At 41.1% G+C, this 22,367-nt stretch overlaps 1 protein-coding gene across 2 annotated transcripts; it reads left to right on the forward strand.

Moving 5' to 3' along the window:
- The first annotated feature begins 7,082 nt into the window (after positions 1-7,082).
- On the forward strand, positions 7,083-20,693 carry LOC148518665 (ADP-dependent glucokinase-like). 2 transcript variants are annotated; one of them, XM_088477652.1, is made up of 6 exons: positions 7,083-7,956; positions 12,137-12,296; positions 13,423-13,613; positions 15,510-15,606; positions 17,144-17,280; positions 18,909-20,693. In XM_088477652.1, exons 1-6 carry the CDS (start codon positions 7,773-7,775, stop codon positions 19,574-19,576), a joined length of 1,437 nt encoding a protein of 478 aa, XP_088333778.1. In that variant the 5' UTR covers positions 7,083-7,772; the 3' UTR covers positions 19,577-20,693. The 2 variants fall into 2 exon arrangements, with proteins under 2 accessions (XP_088333778.1, XP_088333779.1); XM_088477653.1 differs by having other exon boundaries at positions 7,869-7,956; positions 12,137-12,283.
- Positions 20,694-22,367: the final 1,674 nt, after the last annotated feature.

A 22,367-nucleotide genomic window follows, 5' to 3' on the forward strand; every position in this document is an offset into this window, starting at 1 on the left:
TCATCAACCTGGGTCTGCACATGTGGTAACGAATCTAGTCACTAAGCAACCAGCAAACATGAATGATAACAATAACATAGCTCCAGACAACAAGCGCCGACACCACACACTATCATCGCGGGGGTGTGACGTCATCAACCTGAGACTACTCTTGTGCAACAAACCTGGTTGCTAAGCAATCAGTATATATGATTAATAACAATGCACAAGTGCATACCACAAAATACATAAATTAAAAACAAAGCATAAGTAATAAAGGATAAATCTATATTATACTAATGATGGGCATTAAACCTCACTATTATCAGAGAGCAATGTTATTAAAAATTATTGAGACTGGTTTTGACCAGAAATTACTTCTTATTCGATGATAAGTATTTTTTGCAGATATCGGGGTGTGCGATGGGGTCCTCTGTGGCCCCATCGTATGCTAATGCTTACATGTATTCTATCAAACAAACATCAGAATCAATTGTTACCTGAGGTGGCTTTATACCTCAGGTTTATAGATGATTTATTGATCTTTTGGGTTGGCTCTGAGTCTGATTTAAGATCTATATTAGATAATCAGAATGCTTCTGACAGTGTGATCAAGTTGACTTATGTGTTGAGTCTAATTGATATACATTTTCTGGATGTGCATATTTTTTGTAACAATGGGTTATTTGAGACATCTTTGTTTACAAAAACTACTGATAGAAATACAATATTAAGAAATGATAGTTTTCATCCACTCCCACTATGTAAAGGATTGCCCTACTCCCAGTTTTTAAGAGTGAGGCGTATTACATCAAATGATCATGACATTGAGCCGGCATTACAAAAAATGGTGGAGAAATTTGTGTTAAGAGGGTATAGACGTTCGGAGTTGGAAGTAATAAAAAACAAAGTCTTACAAACACCACGTCAGAAATTATTAACACAAAATACCAGTAAAAAGGTTACCAGTAATAATGAGTGTATTCCATGGGTCAACCAATTTAATAAAAATAGTACACATTTGGTCAAAAGGGCTAAACAATGGTGGCCCATTGTAAATACTGATAGGGATCTTCCCTCTTTACATAATGCTCGGTTGTTACCATGTTTCCCCAGAAATAGAAATATTGGTGATCATTTGGTTAAATTTGATATTTCTGTTTTAGTAAACAGCAAGCGCCCACACATTTTTTGAGTGTAAAGACTGGGTGTTATCGCTGCCTGGGGCGTGTAATGTGTAGAACTCTATTGGTTGGGAATTCATTTAGTCATCCCCATACTGGGAAAGATACAGAATTCATTTTGCACTTACTTGTTCATCCACTTATGTTGTGTATATGCTCACGTGCCCTTGTGGCTTGGCATACGTGGGCAAGACGCAACGGCAATTTAAAGAGAGCATGGCGCTCCATCGCACGGCCATTCAACAGGCTTTGGAGTGAGGTACTAGTGATCAGCCATTCGCTCGCCATTGTGCCCTATGTAGACATGGAGTGGCCTCTATCAGAGCCATAATTATTGATCATATTCCCCCATTGAGGACGGGGGGTGATAGAAATAAAATCCTTATGAAACGTGAGAGCCGATGGATTTTTACTTTAGATACTATCGCCCCTAGGGGTCTCAATGAGTCGTTGGGTCTCCAATGTTTTCTGTAAAAACTTCTGCGTTAAACTAATTGTATAATACTATTTACTTATGGTTTTGCATTACATTGCTTTACATTAATTATACTTAGGTTTTGTGAGCCGATGTTGTGGATGTTTTTACATTGATATAACATCGATGGTGACATTGGGTTTGCTGTTTTTTTACAAATAATGTTTTTTTAGGGAGCATCATCCTTTGTATATGTGGTTTGTGTCTATTTTTGAAGTTTTTTTTTTTTACAGCTGCATAGCGGGTATAAATGTTCAACCCTTAGCCCTTTTTTGCAAATTTTCCCTAGCTTTTGATAACATTGCTCTCTGATAATAGTGAGGTTTAATGCCCATCATTAGTATAATATAGATTTATCCTTTATTACTTACGCTTTGTTTTTAATTTATGTATTTTTTTGTATTTTGTGGTATGCATTTGTTTGTGCATTGTTACTAATCATATACAGTCAGGTGCATAAATATTGGGACATTGACAGAATTTTCATATTTTGGCCTCTATTCACCACGGCAATGGCTTTGAAATGAAACAAACAAGATGTGCTTTCAGATTTAATTGCAGGGTAATTACATCCATCAGGTGAACGGTGTAGAAATTACAACGGTTTCTATATGTGCCTCCCACTTTTTAAAGGGCCAAAAGTAATGGGACAAACTAAACAATCCTAAATCTAACTTTCACTTTTTAATACTTTGTTGCAAATCCTTTGCAGGCAATTACAGCCTGAAGTCTGGAACACATAGACATCACCAGACGCTGGGTTTCATCCCTGGTGATGCTCTGCCAGGCCTCTACTGCAAATGGCTTCAGTTCCTGCTTGTTCTTGGGGCATTTTCCCTTCAGTTTTGTCTTCATCAAGTGAAATGCATGCTCAATTGGATTCAGGTCAGGGGATTGACTTGGCCATTGCATAACATTCCACTTTTTAGCCTTAAAAAACTCTTTGGTTGCTTTTGCAGTATGCTTCGGGTCATTGTCCATCTGCACTGTGAAGCGCCATCCAATGAGTTCTGAAGCATTTGACTGAATATGAGTATATAATATTGCCAGAAACACTTCAGAATTCATTCTGCTGCTTTTGTCAGCAGTCACATCATCAATAAATACAAGGGAACCAGTTCCATTGGCAGCCATACATGCCCACGCCATGACACTACCAACACCATGCTTCACTGATGAGGTGGTATGTTTTGGATCATGAGCAGTTCCTTTCCTTCTCCATACTCTTCTCTTCGCATCACTCTGGTACAAGTTGATCTTTGTCTGTCCATAGGATGTTGTTCCAGAACTGTAATGGCTTTTTTAGATGTTTGGCAAACTCTAATCTGGTCTTCCTGTTTTTGAGGCTCACCAATGGTTTACATCTTGTGGTGAACCTCTATATTCACTCTTGTGAAGTCTTCTTTTGATTGTTGACTTTGACACATATACACCTACCTCCTGGAGAGTGTTCTTGATTTGGCCAACTGTTGTGAAGGGGTTTTTCTTCACCAGGGAAATAATTCTTCTGTCATCCACCACAGTTGTTTTCCGTGGTCTTCCGGGTCTTTTGGTGTTGCTGAGCTCTCCGGTGCGTTCTGTCTTTTTAAGAATGTTCCAAACAGTTGATTTGGCCACACCTAATGTTTTTGCTATCTCTCTGATGGGTTTGTTTTGATTTTTCAGCCTAATGATGTCTTGCTTCACTGATAGTGACAGCTCTTTGTATCTCATATTGAGAGTTGACAGCAACTGATTCCAAATGCAAATGTCACACCTAGAATCAACTCCAGACCTTTTACCTGCTTAATTGATAATGAAATAACGAGGGAATAGCCCACACCTGTCCATGAAATAGCTTTTGAGTTGATAGTCCCATTACTTTTGGCCTCTTAAAAAGTGGGAGGCACATATAGAGACCGTTGTAATTCCTACACCGTTCACCTGATTTGGATGTAATTACCCTCAAATTAAATCTGAAAGTCTGCAGTTAAAGCACATCTTGTTTGTTTCATTTCAAAGCCATTGTGGTGGTGAATAGAGGCCAAAATATGAAAATTCTGTCAATGTCCCAATATTTATGCACCTGACTGTATACTGATTGCTTAGCGATCAGGTTTGTTGCACACGAGTAGTCTCAGGTTGATGACGTCACACCCCGCGATGATAGCGTGTGGTGTGGGCGCTTGTTGGCTGGAGCAATGTTATTGTTATCATTCATGTTTGCTGGTTGCTTAGCGACTAGATTCGTTACCACATGTGCAGACCCAGGTTGATGACGCCATAGTTTCGCGGCCACAACGCATGGTGTGGATGTCTGTTTGCCGGGTGTTTGCAGGTGGGTGTAATTTGTTTATCATCTGTAGCTATATATGTCTGTCTTTATCATTCTGTTATTGTAACCTGTTGTACCTGACGAAGAAGACCCCGAAACGTTGGAAATAAAGGACCGTTTTATATGATATAAAGGAGTCTACTGAGTGCCGTCCTATACACATTTGCTACATATATATATATATATATATATATATATATAAAATACAAGTATGACAGGTGCCTAATAATGAGTCTGTGTCCTTATATGAGCATTCAGCAGCTCACCACCTCGTATGGTAATACGTGTGTTGCACTAGGGTCCTTTAGAATGAAGACCGCAGTTCCCCTTCTTGGTCCAAATCCCCATGGACCGTTCAAATCTATAAACAAACAAAAAGAAGGGGGCGCTCCATAGTGCGTAAAAGATTTTTTTTATTGAGCTATTAAGCACAAATATCCCACACTGAGACTGATGGACTCATACCCAATAAAAAAAGCACTGTGGGCTGATTACCACATGGCATTACACATAGAGAACCAGGCAATCACCAACTGTCCGTTCGGTAGCCACTGGAGCTCACTGCACTGCCGCTCAGAAAGAGACAGCGTGCGAAAGACACTGTGAGCCAGAACAGCAGGAGGGTCGCCGGGCAAGAAGCTCCTCATCTAGTCTCCCCAGGCCTCCTCATCTAGTCTGCCCATACCATCTTATCTAGACTCCTCACCTAGTCTTCCCAGGCCTCCTCATCTAGTCTCCCCAGGTCTCCTCATCTAGTCTCCTCATACCTCCTCATCTAGTCTTCCCAGGCCTCCTCATCTAGTGGGTGTCTGAAGTCTTCAACTTGTATTGGCTAGTGTCGGGAGAAGAGTCAAATCAACAACATAAAATAAGGAGATCACAGCCTTGGGCAATGGATACATATGGCAAACGTAAGACCTGATTCAGAGATGGTTGCTAATGCAGCCATGGTCATAGCCGCTCTGTGGTTGTGGGAACATGCAATGCTAATCTCAGCCTTCCCTTTGTGCTTGGTGGTGAGATGGAGTGTACAAGCGTTAAGATGCCCACTTTCAGGCTGCGTGTTCTGTGTATTTGTGATGTAAACACTCCAACATCAACGCAACATTGGGCGCGCCATCGACATTTGCGGTAGCCTAGGTTCTACTCTAGCCAGTCTCCAACTAACCATGGCCTCTGAAGCAGTGGATTTGCAATTGGGAGCACAGCAGCGTTCCCATACATGCCTGTAACACTCCCATAACACGCAAATAAAACAACCCCTTTCTGTGTTCACTTTAGGTCACCTCCCAGTCTCCATCCTGAAACGCCGATGGATCGCAAACCCGTTCTCAAGTGTTAGCGATGCAGTATATAATTGTAAACATTATTGGACATTTGGGTTTGCGTGTGCGCAATAAGGGTTTCCTGGACTTTTCGCACATGCGCAGTAGCAAAATATTTCTGATGTGCGTAAACATCGGCTCTGCGTCCATCTCTGACTCAGGGAAAAGAGTCCTAAGAGCTTGAGTTGACTGAAGAGACAATAAGAATTTAAACTGATTTGAACTGTTTTTCAGAAAGGGATCTGAAGCATCCCACTCCGATGGTGACTGCTTGCACAAACACGGCTCAATGGCCCACACATGCAGTAGCTCAGCCATGTCAGAACCCGGAAGTAAAGTGACAGCTGTCACTTTGCTTTTTAATAGGGATAGCCATCGGAAGCGCTGCATCGCAATATTCCCCCATCGTTACATACCTTGTGATGGCAATGTAACCATTGTTGGAAACCATTTGATGAGTTATACCCCTTACACACTTGCAGCAATATTGCACGTGAATGCGTAGCAACCCGGGTTACTGTGCAGTGGGAAAGGGCCAGCTTGAAATAAGACATGTCGAGCGACCCGGCATTTCAACCCTGGTCACGAGAAGGGTTGAACGCGTGTTCAACCCGGCTTGTGATGTAATGTGAACAGGTAACCTGGGTCGATGCCACCCGAGTCCCGTTCAATGCATAGGAAGAGCCAGCGGTTGTAGATGAGATCATCTCCAAGCGCCGGCTCATCACATGATGCCGATGACATTATCAACCCGGCATTAGTGCTGGGTCGGGCCTCCAGTCTGAAAGGGGTATCAGCCAAGTCGGACCCTGGATGTGCATGTGAACATAATCCTGGGTCGCACCCGGCCTTCAGATGTAAAAGAGGTAGCAGTGTTAGCAGCAAAGTGATGGTGGCAAGCTTACATAAAACTGAATGCCAAACTAAAATATCCATAGTTACGAACCATTTGGTTCCGATAACCAATATTTCCTAGGAACAAATCTGTGGCCAAAATAGGGAAAATATATATATATTCAGTTATATTTTGCTGAAAAAAGTTGGATAAACTGACTGACATCTGAGATTAGCTGAAAAATATTCATTTTAGATTCTAAGTAAATGCCACGTTTGCATATTTTGCTGCCGGCTGATGAATTGTGTTGACCTTCGATCCTACTGCACTGTGTATATCATACATGTGTTTATCTGCACATTGCTCCCACAGCGTGAGAAAAATCAATACTACAGTGCAATGCTTAAAGATAATACATGAAAATGCAATGCAACAACTTACAGTGTCATATTACAACCTGTACTCCAGCATCTGTCTGGCAGGGCATTCTGGGACTAGTAGTTCATTTCTGCATGCAATTATATCTGGCTTGTTATGAATTTAGAGGGAAGAGGGGAAAAGCAGGATCCATACTAAGTATATTGAAAAAACTGGATCCATACTAAATATATAGGAAAAGTCAGATCCACTATAAATGCACATCCACTGCTGCCAAAGCAGACCCAGAAAATTAAAAAACACAATCAGAAAAGCCGGATCTATCCTATATACTACATGTCTTTTTCAATTGGATCAGACTTTTCCAAAATATGTAGGATGGATTCAGCTTTATGAATATACTTTGCATGGATCCGGTATGATCCGGCTTTTACCCACACCACACCCATTTTAGAGGGCTGCCTGCCAGCCAATGTTAGCTGCAAAAATGCCCCCTAGCCCTATTGCTGCAAAACCCTATAGAAGACATTGCCAGTTCTGTCTGCACAGTAGCAAGCATTTAGAGTTAGAGAAATCCCCATCCTCCCCCTGTTACAGGAAAGATGGGCAGGCTCGGGTGACAATGCACAGACAGAGAGATGGGCCGGGAGATGCCATTCACACAGCACAGTGCACACCCAGCTCAGCACTGCAGACACCACCCCCTACCATGATCAGCTGGAGGTGTACACACCCAACTGTTGTTTATTTTCTATAGGATGGAGGCATAAGCCCGGGACGGTGCTGCTGCTTCCGTGTGTGTGTAATTGTGTATGTGTAGTGCACTCCTCCTCCTACCAGGCTCAGAGGAAGAGAGGCCCGTACAAGGAAAGCAGCAGCATCACTGGGCTGTCTGTGTGAGTGAGGGGGGGAGGCTGCTGCTGTTACCTGGGAATTACAGGCAGTTATTTTACCAACGATTTATGACAGGAGCAAGTAATTAGCCAACTGCTGTGTGGGGATAGTATGTCTGCAGATGCTCTGTGTGTAACATACATGTAACTAGTGCTGTGTCACAATATTTAGCATGGAAAACTAATTGCACTGTGCCTCTGGGTGTATGTGGGGTATCACTGGGAGGTGAATGACCCTTACTGTGGTTCATCTGGAAAGGGCCAGAGCAGGTGGGTTGGTCTCAGGGCAATATAGGGGCTCTGCTTTGTGGCCACACAGAAACAGGTAGTAGGGGCAAGTAGCCCATTTGGTGTTTAAGTCCTGTGGGTAGATTGCTTTCTGTCATTCCATGGCTGCCCCCAAGCTCTTGTGTCTCCCACTCCTATCCTTGCTGGCCTTGTTGGCTGCCTACTGGTTCCGCAATGTGAAGGAGGACCACCTGAAGGACCGGTTGGATACAGTGCTATCATCGCTGCTTCGAGCTGAGCAAAAAGTTGGATTGGATGCAGATCGACCACCTCGTATAGCAATTGGTATGTAAATTAGATTCTTATGTAGCTGGTCTGTGACCACTGTTGTAAACTCTTATTGTAAGTATGATGACTAGGGGCAAATTTATTAAAGTGAGAGCTTTTAGAAGTGAGTTTTAAAAGTGATGTTGCCCATAGCAACCAATCAGATTCTACTTAACAATTAACTAGCACCTTATAGAAGATAATAGCTAGAATCTGGTTGCTATGGGCAACATCACTTTTAAAACTCACTTCTAAAAACTCTCACTTTAGTAAATGTACCCCCCTAGAGTCCTAAACTATTTCAGAATTATAAACATCATCTTTGATTAAAAAAAAAGTCTCCCGCCAGGGCTGATGATTGTAGAATAGTTCACAGATAAAACCTTTATAACTTAATTTGCAAAAGTATACCATGCACTGACGGGCCTCATTTACTGTACCTGCTGAATAACATAATAATTGCAAAACATAATTGCTAACTATTCTACATTTTCAGGTATAATCCCGAATTCTAGAAATGTATCCCTGGACCAAATCCGAGACCACGCTAACATTCATTCTAGCAGCCTCTTCATTGCAATTCTTTCTTTCTATCATTTTGCAGGTTCTAAAGTTGATTATTTATTTAAGGCAAAAACCGTAATCAAAACATGACCTGGAGATTGTACTGCTCCAAGGTCCACCAAGATGTTATCACGTGGCACATGTTTGCCAGCTCAGCATGTTGTTGGCAACTGTGTCTTGTTCATTTGGGACATACTGTATTATTGTCATTTTGTGAATGATTTCTATGTGTAGTTGACTGGATCTAGTTATTGATAGCCATTTTTCTTTTGAAAATAATAATTGATCATGAAACAGTTGGTTGAGAAAGTGTGCCACAGGTCACCTAAGTAGTGTTCAGCGTATGTCTGTCATTTTCAATGTAATTTTTGAGGGATGCGAACTTCAGTTTTGCCCGAGAGAGCTGCAAGTGTAATTCTGAATGACTTCACAACTTACTACTTGGCAAGTACCTATTATTCGCTAGCCTTGTGGCCCGCACAAACAATTGAAGGTGAGGTGAAAGAAACTGTCAATTTGTAATCCAGACACACAGCACTCCTGCAATAATCTAGGTCAATCGTAACTATAACAATGGGTTATCAAGATGTATCAGTAATCAGACTATTTGAATGGGAATGCAGCTGGGACTACTAATAAAACATCTTTAGAACCCTTAAAAGGTTTAACTGACTGGGTCATACGGTCAGCACCGATGGTGTAGTGGTTAGCATTACTGCGGACACTGAGGTCATGGGTTCGATTCCCACTACAGCCTTAACTGTGTGGAGTTTGTATATTCTCCCTGTGCTTGCATGGGTTTCCTCCCGCACTCCAAAAATATACTGGCAGGTTAGTTGGCTCCCAACAAAATTTACCCTAGTGTTTATGTGTGTGCATGTGACATATCATCTAATGTGTACCCATTTTAAGGTCTCTTTCAGACAAGCACTTGTTAGAATTTGCTCACATGGTGCTTCAAACAGAAGAGGACATAGGGGTCTATTTACTATGCCTTGGATGGAGATAAAGTCCCAACCAATTAGCTCCTAACTGCCATGTCACAGGCTGTGTTTGAAAAATGACAGGAGCTGATTGGTTGGGACTTTATCCATTCACTTTGTCTTCACCCAAGGCTTAGTAAATAGACCCCATAATCACACCAAACTGTTCAGGTGAGCTGGGGTGAAAATAGCAAGAGAGCTGTAAAATACAGTATGCCTATTATTCCATTGTTTAGGACTATCCTGCAGTTTCTACTGCTCCTCATCTAAACAGCAGAGGCTTGCAGACACTGTGGAAAATGATCTCAAAAGCAACATTCAGAGTGGTTTGCTCAAATTGGGATCGATTAATTCAAGTCCATTTTGTGAATGGATCTTGCTTCTACTGGTGATTCCAGAGCCATACGCATATCAGCTGCAACGCCACTTGCAGCTGGAGGGATGTATGTGTGGGGCCACAGGAGATTCACGTATAGGCTAAGTTTATTAAGGATGTGTAGGCTGACTATGCAGGGTTTGGTGAACACAGACATCTGTCTAACTTATAGGGCTGGTGCAAATGCACCCTGGTAATGATGACTGTTTGCACAAGTGAATGGATGGATATGTGCAAATCCGGATTCCGTTCCATGCATGCATGTGCAATTGCGTTCTACTTGAGTGCAACTCTGGACTGGCTCCTGTGTGTTTTGTTAGGAACTACACTTTCGCTGATTTACTTGCAAAACTATCCATTAAGACTAAATGATTGCATTGAGTTTATTTGTCGGTATTCAATATAGATCGTGGTGACTGAATTCAACCTTTTTTCTGTAACCAGGTGATATTTGTGGTCACATATCTGCATGCTACCAATTGCACATGATGATCTCTAGTACTAATACAAGTGCATCATTGGAAAATGTGGATTTGAATAAAGGCTACATTTTGAGGTTGTATGCTGTGAAAATAGCTTTGCTTTTTACCCCCCTTCTATTGGCATATAGCCTTTTTTAGTTTTGATGAAGTTTTACACAGGAAAGAATGTGAAATAAACATCAATGTAACATCAATTAATAGTAGGCATGTAGAATACAGTGACGTGCGGTGAGGTCAATGGCTGGATAGGCACACATGGAGATAGGTCTGGGTGCTTGGAGCCTGTCTCACCCCCTACTCACTGTAACTCTCCCCTCACTACACTAAGCTTCAGTGTCCATAGATTCTTCTACCTGCATCAGTGTGTCAGCTATGATCTCTAAACACTGCAGTGCACTTCCTGGTCACATGACACAGCCAAGGTGTCCATCAGTGCTCAAAGCACTCTCCCCATACTCAGAGGCATGCCTCTGTTAGCTCTCTTTCTGTGTGGCTTATTTTTTGCCCGTGGTGTGGTCCCGCCCCCAGCTCTGCAAGCAGTGTCTGACTATACAGAAGCGAGGCTGAGCTGTTGCTGCCTCATCTCTCATCTCCCTGCAATCCCATGGAGCACCACGAAGCTAGTGAGTGTTAACTATAAAATGATTACAATCAACAAAGATGTTTATAAGTTATAAATATTTTCTTTGTATTATTCTAATCCTTGTTATATTAAATCTCAGCAGTATAACAGGGGAGGCTCTGCCTATCCTGACTGCACGTCCCTGGTAGTAATACAACAGATTGGGTTATGGCATATGAAGGGCAGAGGTCACCATTCGTGAAAGCGATATTGCTAACGGCATTTCACACAGTAATAGTGCTGAGGTAGCACAACGTCTCTGAGATCTGTGTAAACAGTGATTAAACATCTATAGCTTGAGCTTGAAAATCCAGTCAAGCAGGGTTTTGTGAGCTTGGGAGCAAATGTTATTGACCTGGCACATGATGTTTATATGAATTTGCCAATTACAGCTTCACTGCCTCACAGACTGAACCATTGATGGGTTCTAGCCCATTGTCTGTGACTTGGTTAGGGGTTACTTGTTTTGTTGACAATAAATACTCATTCACGAACAACGGTATGAAACCTGTGATTATCTGGTTGTGGTATAACTAAAAGTGCCAGCATGCTTTGCTAACCAGACAAAATTATTATTCATCCTTTATTTTTAAAGTGCCAACATATTCCTTTGTGCTATGCAATGAAGGAATCATGATGCAAATAAATAACCTACAATAACATGAAACAGAAGTTAAAGTGAGCATTGTTACGTCACTGTTATGATTTCCTGTCCAACCATCCAACTAGTTGGCTGGTTGGAATGAAAATCTGGTAAGGTATGGGAGTAAATGATGATCAGCAATTTGCTCCTAAATGCCAGAAAACAGATGAAAATGGCCGTCAGACAAGTTTGATAAATGTTTGATCTAAACAATTTGTTCAAACAACAGTTTTTGTCCATTTTCCGGCGTTTGGGAGCAAATTGCTGATTGTCATTTGGTTTCACACCTTACCAGATTTTCATTCCAACCAATCAACTAGTTGGATGGTTGGACAGAAAATCTTTAGGTGTGTACCCAGCTATTAATCTTTCTATGTGTTTCTGCAAAGGCAACAGGTACTGAAACTACTGCCCTCATGCATGTCTCTGTAAACACCTCTCATTCACCACAATGGTTTGGGGAGAACCCCACATGAGAGAAGTAACAGGAGACACAACTGATCAGCTTCTCCTTGCTGTCTTGCACAGGCTTTGGAGGATGCCTCGATATAATAGTCGATGGGGTGGCATTGATGCAGGAAGCAGCCATAGAGCCCAGTTACAATCCAGTCCACCACAACTTTATCGAGACGGAGACGCAGCTGGCAGAGAGCTTTGCCTACTTTTTTCCACCAGGTGCAGCTTCAGAGTAAGACTTTTATTAATCCAATGCAGGGGTGGGGAACCTTTCTCCCGAGGGCCATTTGGATATTGTGGGCCAGGTTCAGGCTACGCCCCCTCCGTGTGATGTCAGATGGGGCAGGGCCACAATCGCAAGTGATTACAGCAATGCCCAGAGCATCCTGAGGATGCTCTGGGGAGCTGTAAGGGCATTGCTTGTGACCGTCTGAAGCATCCTAAGGATGCTCCAGGCAGCATTGCTGCATAGATTCTGGCTGCAGGGTGCCATTCTAGGCACCCTGCTACCCAGATGAGGCTAGCAGATAAGCTCAGAGGGCCAGAACAAATGATTCCGCAGGCCTTATACAGCCCCTGGGCCTGAGGTTTCCCATCCCTGCGCTAATGCATGACATTAACTTTTTTTTGCCAGCAACCGTACTCTTTGACCAGTTGTAGGGAAGACATTAGACAGCAGATGGCTAATACCACTACAGCCTTGATATAATTAATAAATGACAATTACAGAGCTAAAGTTATTTTCTAGTAACGACACTCCATAAATTAGACTCTTCTATTTTTTTTTTGTATTTTAAATAAATGAGTGTGATGATTGATAAAACTAAAAGAAGAGATATATTGTCACAAGTTGGCTCTGCAATCCTAATGGAAGACCATCCCCTTTTCCGTAAAGACTATGTAGACAATTTAATGTGAATGCTTTTGTTCAGGTTCATTAGACAATTTAGCGGCTGCTAAAAGAAATATTAGATATTTTTCGAGTAAAGTCTAATGGCGGCCATACACAGTGCGATTAAGAAACGTCACGATGTATTGTACGATTTCCCTTGAATTCTCCATACGATGTGGTCAAATGGTGTACGATTAATCGTTACGATCATACGATCCCAATATGCATATGTATCACATTGTACATGATAGGTCCCAATCTTATGGTTTTGCCGTAAGATCTACGATCCAGCTCTACGACAGCGGGGACACGCATCGGCATCGTAAACCTACATAAACAACACACGATGTGCACGATTGTTATGATCGATCAAAATCGCACACATCGTGCAAAAAAACGTACCGTGTACGGGCTGCTTTACATTTACCCGTTTTCTTATATTTTATGTTTTTGGTTTCTTTTACAGAAGATATGTATCCAATGAAACCTTGTTTAGGAAGCTTGTAGGTGCCTCTAAAAGACTCTCTGAAATGCGTTGGGCCTTGGGTGGGAATGCTCCAGTCATGGCCAACCGCTTAGCTGCCGAAGGATGTGAAGTTCTGCTTGGGGGTCGTTTGAGTCAGGAGGAACTTAGTGTGTTGTCTGACCGCATAACAGGTGAGATCTCATGATGATTGTTAAGCCAATGTCTAGAGCAGCACAAAACATGGTTAATGGAACTTTAGTGTTGTAATCAGTACCTGATGCCTGGTAATATAAGTAACAGGCAGATTGTAGATTTAGTAGATTCCAAAATGCAGTGTTTCCTCTGTTGTGGATGCAGAGCTACATTACAGAATAAATGATTGCATCACTATTTATTTTTAATTTTTCTTTGCTTTTGTCATGCTGTAACAGCTAAGAACATGGATGTTCTACATTAGCTGCTATAGTGCCGTCTTCGTGTTGCAAATGAATAGTATTTAATTTTTTTAAACAAAAAATGTTTAATAAATTATTGTGGTAAAATATTGGCATTATTATGTACTATATGGCATTTTAATAACTAACCATTGCCTCATTTTCAAACACTTTTTTTTTTTTGTTTATTAATAAAAATATCATCCCTTTCTAGCACATTTTACCCAGGTACAGTACTTTGTGTGCATTACTGGAAGTCTTCAGTACTGTAATATGTGTTATCATCGAAAGCTCCAAAAACTGCACCAAATGCAAAACAAATTTAGGCCCTCATTCAGAGCCACTCGCTAGCGGCAGTACGCTCGTTCCGAGCGATGTTCGCACATCCGCGCATGCGTACGGTTTTTAGTACGCATGCGCGAACCAGTCAGTGCGGCCGAAAATCGTTGGTACGCAATATAGCGAGGGCCTGCTATTTTGAGTGACAGAATGAGGCGTATGTGGGTGGTAACAGGGGAAGGTGCTTGAAAACGGGGAGTGGAGATCCGAACGCAGGCGTGCTTAAAGGTCAAAACGGGCGTTTTAAGGGAGTGCATAATTAACAAAGCAGCGTAATTGACCACGTCACTTGGTTTTTTTTAACTCAGAACTGCTCGCAAAATAGCGGTTGAAAACACCAACCACAAGAATAGCGAGCAGTTCATACGCTGTACGATGTACTCGATTAATCTAATAAATAGCGGACATGACGTATGGTGCGTGCGGCCAGGGGGCGTTTTTATCAAATAAACGAGCGTATGTTTTGCTCGCTCGTTCAGACTTAGAGGTGTGAACAGACTGCAATTTGCGAACGGATCATTTGAATAACCACCCCTTCTTTTTGAACGAACGACCGCAAATAGCGAACGGCTCTGAATCAGGCCCTTAGTTTTTTATTGAGAACTTATCTTAAATACGAGTAGTGAACACACCGCTCATAATTGAAAAGGCCAATCAATTTTATTAAACAATTAACTATATCCACCAAACAGCTATAATTTTAAAACCACCTGCCTAATATTGTGTAGGTCCCACGCTCGTGCTGCCAAAAAAAGTTTTTATCCTACTTTTTGCTACAGCCACAAACTATCATGCTAATTACTCTGCAACATTACTCCTCTGCTGCTCCTAGTGGGCTGCATGAGGAATAGCATAATTAAGCCATCCAGCTACAATTACACTCCAGCACATACAGGTACCCCAATGGGTCCCGACATGAGTCAACAAACCCCTAGTGCCTTAGCAACTATAATAAGATATTATTTTCTTGCCATAAAAAAATAATAGACTCAGAATATGTCTATACACTCACTAACATTTAGGAGAAACTTATCTAACTAATATGCTTCAAGAGTAAAAGCAATGTTTTCACAAGTGCAATAGTGACCAGTGGAAACAGTATACTTCAAGCAAACACAATTGTAATACTATTTCTTCCATGGTTGTCAGTAGTTGTGTAAATTTATGGTTTAACAAACTTACAAATCTATAGTGATTTTGTTTTTTTCTTTTTTCTATGTGTTCTATAGATTTTTTTATGAATGTAAAACTTTTTCTATTATTGTTACTTTTTATGGAGTTATTCTCTGTATTTATGTGCATGATCCTTTGCAGTTGCTGGTGAGCCTGTAACGGATGCTGACATTCATCTCATTATGGAATATTCAACAGGGTCCAAGTGGGGAAGTCACGTCTCGCGTCGAGCCAACAGGTGACTGTAATCCCAGATCTAGGGAGAAGGTTTTCCATTTGTTATAGTATGTTGCTAGGCATATTAAATAATAGTGTGGTAGTCATTTTTTTTTATTGTTTTATATTATTTTGTTTTGTCTTTATTCTCCAGCAAGAAAGCATCAGTAATTATAGAATTTTTATTTTCCATACAAATAACACAATCCACACACTAAATATCTTAGAAATCAAATAATCAGTCTAATAACGGCGGTGGGGGGTGACCTTGAAATTTTGCTATCTGTGCAGGTCAACACATATTGGAGCCCAGGCTGAAGTTATCACAACTTTTTCCCCAGTGTCAATTTACCATTCCCAAATTTACCACTCACACATTATGTCCAGCAGTGACCTCAAATAATATATCGGCACTAAACTACTGATTATGCCAATATTGTACCCTATAGTAATTAAACCAACATTACTCGCTATGTTTGTGCCAGGAAATTGTTCTGTACCTGCACTGGGCTCCCAGCAGTGCACGGTGTCCATACCTCTTACTTGGTGGAGGTGGTGCGGCAGGTTGGGGAGCCATCTGTCTAAGCGGCTGGTTTTCTATTGAAGTGTTTCCACTTTTTCTTTCTTAATTTAGATTTGTTAGCTTCTCATGTTATGTATCTTCCACAGCATTGTAAGAGCACATTTTGATAGGGAAATATGACATTTTGACCAGTAAAAAGGAGGTTGATTCTAGGAGAAGTTGCACTCAAAGCCAGTACCTACCAGCAGTATCTTTTGAGAACCAGAGCTTCAAGTTCATTAAGGAATTTATATCCCATAATGTTTAAGGCAGGTTATTTGCAGAATGCTGGTCAGGCCCAGTTACTCAATACTGTCTCTAGCAGACCAAAGTGACTCAGAGAGGGTGATTGTTAACTCACATTTGGTCATAGCTACAGTAAAGTAGATCTCTAATTTTAACTATGTATTATGAGGTACATAGGCTAAGGTGAAATTGGCATGGAGGTCAGAGAGATATCATTAGCTAGCGACAGTGCTGGATAAATGAGACTCAAAACTTTGTAGGCTCTCCAATTAAAAAGCATGTAAAGTGGTTGTTGGTGCATATAGATGCACAGGTGACAGCTGATTGACTGTGCTATGGCAGAGTGTGGTTCCTTACTTGCCAATGGACAGACTACTGGGAACCTATCTTTTCAGTTCATACAGCTCAAGCTGGCCAGATACGTTCTGATCTTGCTGCTCAACCTGAATATCGGGATCACCTAGAATTGGATGAGATTTGGCTGTTACTCGTTTGGGCCAAGTGTATAAATTTATTCCACCTTCCACTGGGGCCTGTTAGTGTGGGTGTGCAGGGTGATAGTGGTCAACGTCTAACTCTGATCATCTTTTCCTCTGCTTGTTATTGGGCCTGATTCAGAGATGGACGAATTTGCAGAGCCGCACACATTACAGCCTGTGGCCTCATACCATTCGGCCAATGTGGTGTACTAGGTTTCTATTCTAATGCTATATAATTCATAAATAGACCTGTTAACATCTATTTTTTTCAGATACATCGTGCACAGTGATATGCACAATCCCATGATTGACTCTCTGGAAGATTTTAAATCGCAGCTGGAAAGCTTTGAGCCAGATCTTCTTGTGATTGGAGGGTTACAAATGATGGATAGTTTCCCCTTCAAGCCAGGTGAGGTCAATAACTTTAATGACAGTATAAGAGCCATGGTAAGCCACAAGTGATTATTCATTCTTACACAGAGCTCAGGTACGTATACCTGCCACCAATTATTTAAGTCTCTAATGTGTTTTAAGCTCATGATCTTATTATAATATAAAGTGTATTCCCACGCTATGCCATGCCATGCCTGTTAACTAATTGCTTCATAAAATCATAATTTCAGACAGGATGAGGATGAAACCTGGAAATATCAGGTCTGGCCGTTTCTGTAATGCTTGATGTATGCACCCAGTATTCTTTCTGGGTCTTAGTGCCTAACTCCATACTTTTGCAGCTGAACATGAAGGTTGTGGCCCCATGGAGCCCTGTGATACTGCCATGCAGCAGTATTCTGAGCAGATGAGTCCTTCAAGGCTTAAACCGACCTTGGAATTTACACAGAAAAAGCCTAAATCTTCACCATGCCTCTTCCTGTGCATTCACTGCTGTCGTTACCCCTGTCACAATGACAGAGTTAAACCAGTTGCATTCATTTTCTACCTAATTCGTCCTTGTAACGCCAGCATGAAAGGAAGGGTTGGGTATGGGATCCCGGCGGTCGGGATACCAGCGGTCAGAATACAGATATCGGCATCCTGACAATCAGAATCCTGACGCGTGCAGGTAAGTACCCTAACCCTCCCCCCCCCCCCCCCCCGCGGCCTATCCCTCAACCCCCCTTCCCGCAGCCTAACCCTATCCCTCAACCCCCCTTCCCGCAGCCTAACCCTAAACCTATCCCTCCCCCTAACTCTAATTCTTACGGTCGGGATTCTGGACCTGGGATTCTGTCTGCTGTCGGGATTCTAACCACAGTCATCTAGACTGTTGGGATACCGACTACCTCCCTGTTAGGAATGATTGACAATTCTGGGCTGGAACTCTAAAGGCCTACAACTGCACGCCACTCTGTCGCCTCTTCAGATTCTGTTCCTAGTGTCTCGGTACCCTGTTACCTTCCTGGGATCCTGCCTCTGGCACTCTCTCTTATGACCCTGTGATGAAAAATTGTCAGTTTCTTGTTGGCTGTAATAAGGCTTCTTTAAAGTAAAAAGAAAATAAACAACAAATTATATGGAGTTTTTGGAAGGAAATTAAAAATTATATATTTAGTTTATTAACAGTGAATTTATTTTTGCATGTAAATATATAAATATTGACCACAGCTTTTACAGTATAGATAATACTTCAGAAACACAAGTTTATACATGAAAATGCATCCAAAATGGAAACCTTCATCTGTAGAACGTAGTGAATATATTTCTGGCGCCTTAGTGACAATATAGATGAAATGGCTGAAGAACTGCACAGTGAGCTAGTATGTACTTATTACTACATTACAGATAACTTAAGTATGGTGAATTATGCTTACTAACCTTGTTTTTAGAGCATGGAATAGGAAAGTGTAATGTTGAGTGAATACTGTAATAAGTTAATGGATTTAAAGTAATACCGTTCTTTGAGCTGTAATTTGAAACCGTTTTAACCACCTCATGGCTACAAAATGTAAAATGTTTTTTTTTATGTACTTTCAGGAAATGTATAATTCAAACACTCAGGATATTCTGATTATAATTTCTATGTGATGATTTATACAGGTCAGCGTGAAGCCAGGTTGAAGGTGCTTCAAGAAATGATGGTGTCTATGGATAATGATATTGGCTCCCACTTTGAAATGGCCTCTTTTGTGGAGCAGAGCCTGATGAAGGACTTGCTAGAATACGTCATACCTTACGCTGATTCCTTAGGCATGAATGAACAGGAGCTTCCCAATTTGCTAAGTCTAATTAAAGGAGGAAACATCACAGTCTTATCAGACCCTTACCCTCGAGTGGCCTCCATTCTTGACCAAATGCGTGAGCTTTATAAGCTGCTCAGATCCCAAGAACTCAAAGAGGGTCAGAGACAACTGACCAGGTTACATGTCCACACTTTGGCATTTCAAGCCATGATGGTGACCAAAGGATCTATATGGAAGAACACAATGTCTGCTACTGCTAAGGCATCACTCACAGCCAACAGGCACGTGTGTGGCTCTGCTCGGATTGACACCCGTAAGGCCAAACTAATCATGGACGACTCTTTCTCAGTCAGTAGAGAAGTGGGCAGTCAGAGGATACCTTTCAAGGAAAGTCGCCCTGTGTCCTGCTGGGAAGAGGAGACTTATGAGATCTGTCTAGCACCTGTCTTGGTTTGTACTGAAGTTTTCCAAACGGCAGGTGGAGGAGACAATATATCTGCTGCAGGACTTGTGTTGCAAATCTGAATCAATGCTATCTGCTCTGCAAGGGCATGATGACCACATTCCATGGATAACTACTTTACAGATGCTGTGCAGAAGCATACAGGGTCATCAATAGTATAAAAGGTCTACATGAGATACTGACATTATCTGAGCCATACTTGTTTGTTTCCTTTATAAAAAAAAAAAGACACCTTTCTCCTTGGAACTGTTTATTTTTGCTATAAGCCCCCTCCCGATTCCTCCTCCCAAAACCACTAGCTAGCTAGGTTGCCATACTGGGGCTCCCACGATCTGGAAGAAACTCATGCCTGACCAGACCAGCATGCTTCGGGGCTCAAAGCTTTGTATTTGAATGTAATCTCCTCCAGATGGCAGTTTTTGATAAGCAGATTGGACCAGTAACATCAACAACCTTCATATGCAAGCCCTTACCATTCCATGCTATGAGCCCTGAAACAGCTACTGGTGTAGGCAGGAGTACTGGAATGGGAACACCATTACTATCTTGCAAAAATAAATGCTTTCTATGGAGCTTTTTAATAATAAGCCATAAATGTGAACAGGTCAGACAGACCCACCATTTTTTTTATTAATGTACTGTTTTATTTTCCATTGATTATACATTCCAAATAAGTTGTTGCACCCCTGACTGTCTGTCTTTATTTGTAATGTCTGAAATGTATTGTTTTAGTTCTAGGTATGATTTTCAGCTAATTAACATAGAGGCTTATTTAATAACATGGCATAAATCTATAAAAGCCACAACACTTACCAATCATTTGGACATACGCTTTGGGCAGCCTCATTCACTTTAGACAAATGAAAGCAATGTCTGCACCAAACTTCTTGTTACATAAACCACTATGGTAGATCGTTTTTCTTTTAAACTAATAAAGTGCAATTTTGCAGCAGCAGAAGCAAAAGTAACATTGATACATCAAGTGAAAGATTGACAATGAATAGAAAGGTCTAGTTGCTGTGTGTCATTTGAAGCCTGTTAGCAAATAACACTGTGTTTTATTTGTGAAAGGGTACGACTTTATATTAGAGAGATTTTATTACAACTTTGTTTTCATAGAACTGCAGAAAACTGGAAGATTGTTTGAAAGAATGGGATCAATAAAGAAATACACAAATCTTGCTATATTCAGCCTGTTAATGACTGTTGCCAGACATTCTAACAACGTATTTTACAGACCATCTTTTATTTTACTTTCTAAAATAAACCATGCATAGTACATCTACTCATAAGAGAGCACCTGTTACCTAAAGAAAATGGAGGCAGCTATTTAGAGAGCCCACTAATATATATATATATATATATATATATATATATATATTATAAAAAAATAATTACATCTGTTTATTAAAGCCAGTGACATCACCGAAAATGCAATCTGTAAAATCACCAGTAACCGGGTCTCATTTGTCCATAATAAGCTGCAATGATGGCAATGGGTTCCTAGAAAACTGATAAGCTGAAATCATTATTACAGGATCTGCCCACAAAATAGTTCTACAGTTTATAGATGGTGCTCTCTACAGAACACTACAAGACAAGAACATACTCCATTTGATATAGAATCTGTTAGTATCTTGTACCAGATGTCAGCCTAAATGATATTAGATAAGAGCTCATTCTAATTAGAATATGCCATGTGCTTTTGTTATGGAACATATTTAAGCATAAGAATAACGAGATGAGTGTAATGTGATCACTGATATTTTGTAATCAATGATCTAAGAGAGGAAGGCAGGAAAATATTTATTTTAACTTAATAAATTGGGTCTTAAGAAACACTTAGCTTCAATATGATATGTGATTATCTGATGTAGTTGGCAAATAGCCAGAACTCACTGTTCTGTTACAACGATATAAATGGAGTTTTAAAGAGCAGGGCAAAATTACTAAGTTAGTGCATATTTGTTTGCAGAGTTGGGCACTCTGTAATGTGGGGTACACACTTGGCCGAGTTGACCGTTTTGGTTAGTATGTGCCTGTGCATACACACTTACCAATAAGCTAACCGATATTTCTAGCCAGAGGAACCAGTGGTGACGTCATTGGCGGTGGTTCCTGCTGCCAGCATATGGGTTGGTCGTCTGTAGACACTGGCAAATACATACAATATATCTGAACGATATATCGCATTTGCCGTCCTGCATAGCCAGCGCAATATATCTGAACAATGTAATTCACAGACATATTGTGTGTACACACTGACTGATGGACTGAACAATATATTGTTCGTTGGCTGTATGAATGATATACCATACAGTGTGTACCCAGCATAAGGGGCTGGGGCTGTCAAGAGGGCCAAGCCCTGATAATTTTCTTCCCTACTCGAGTTGCATGTGAAAATTGAAAATGGCACCCGCAGTCATTGTACAGCTGCATTTACAAAGCCTCTGCTTTGTAAATAAAGCCTCATGTCTTCAAACCTGGAGGAATAGCGGCTGAGTTATTTACATAGGTCTCATTACATGTTTGGGGCTAAATATAATAGACTGCGAGCTGCCGCCACTGCGGGAATACATGCAAGTACTTTAAGCCAACATTTTAAAGCAGAAAGCATGTTAAAGGCCAAACCAAGCTGGTTTAGCCTTAAACATGCTTACTGGTTTAAAAATATGGGCATACTCGCATGTATTCCGGCAGCGGTGCCGGCTCACGGTCTATTCCACTTAGTTCTTGGTCTCCAGAGCAATGGCTGACACTTGTACAACTGACACCTTGATGTGCTCAAAACTTTATTTAGCAACTGCCCCTCATCGGAACGAACAAGCCTGAAGATACTTGTATGTCACAAGT

This window comes from Taudactylus pleione, unplaced genomic scaffold, assembly GCF_031769625.1.
Source record: "Taudactylus pleione unplaced genomic scaffold, aTauple2 ptg000201l, whole genome shotgun sequence".
NCBI lineage: Eukaryota > Metazoa > Chordata > Amphibia > Anura > Myobatrachidae > Taudactylus > Taudactylus pleione.

Bases quoted from the DNA above. Each gene is read 5' to 3' on its own strand.
- LOC148518665 (XM_088477652.1), top strand. From the start codon at position 7,773: ATGGCTGCCCCCAAGCTCTTGTGTCTCCCACTCCTATCCTTGCTGGCC. The intron at 13,614-15,509 runs GTGAGATCTCAT...GATCCTTTGCAG, and splicing joins GTTGTCTGACCGCATAACAG to TTGCTGGTGAGCCTGTAACG. The intron at 17,281-18,908 runs GTGAGGTCAATA...TGATTTATACAG, and splicing joins TAGTTTCCCCTTCAAGCCAG to GTCAGCGTGAAGCCAGGTTG.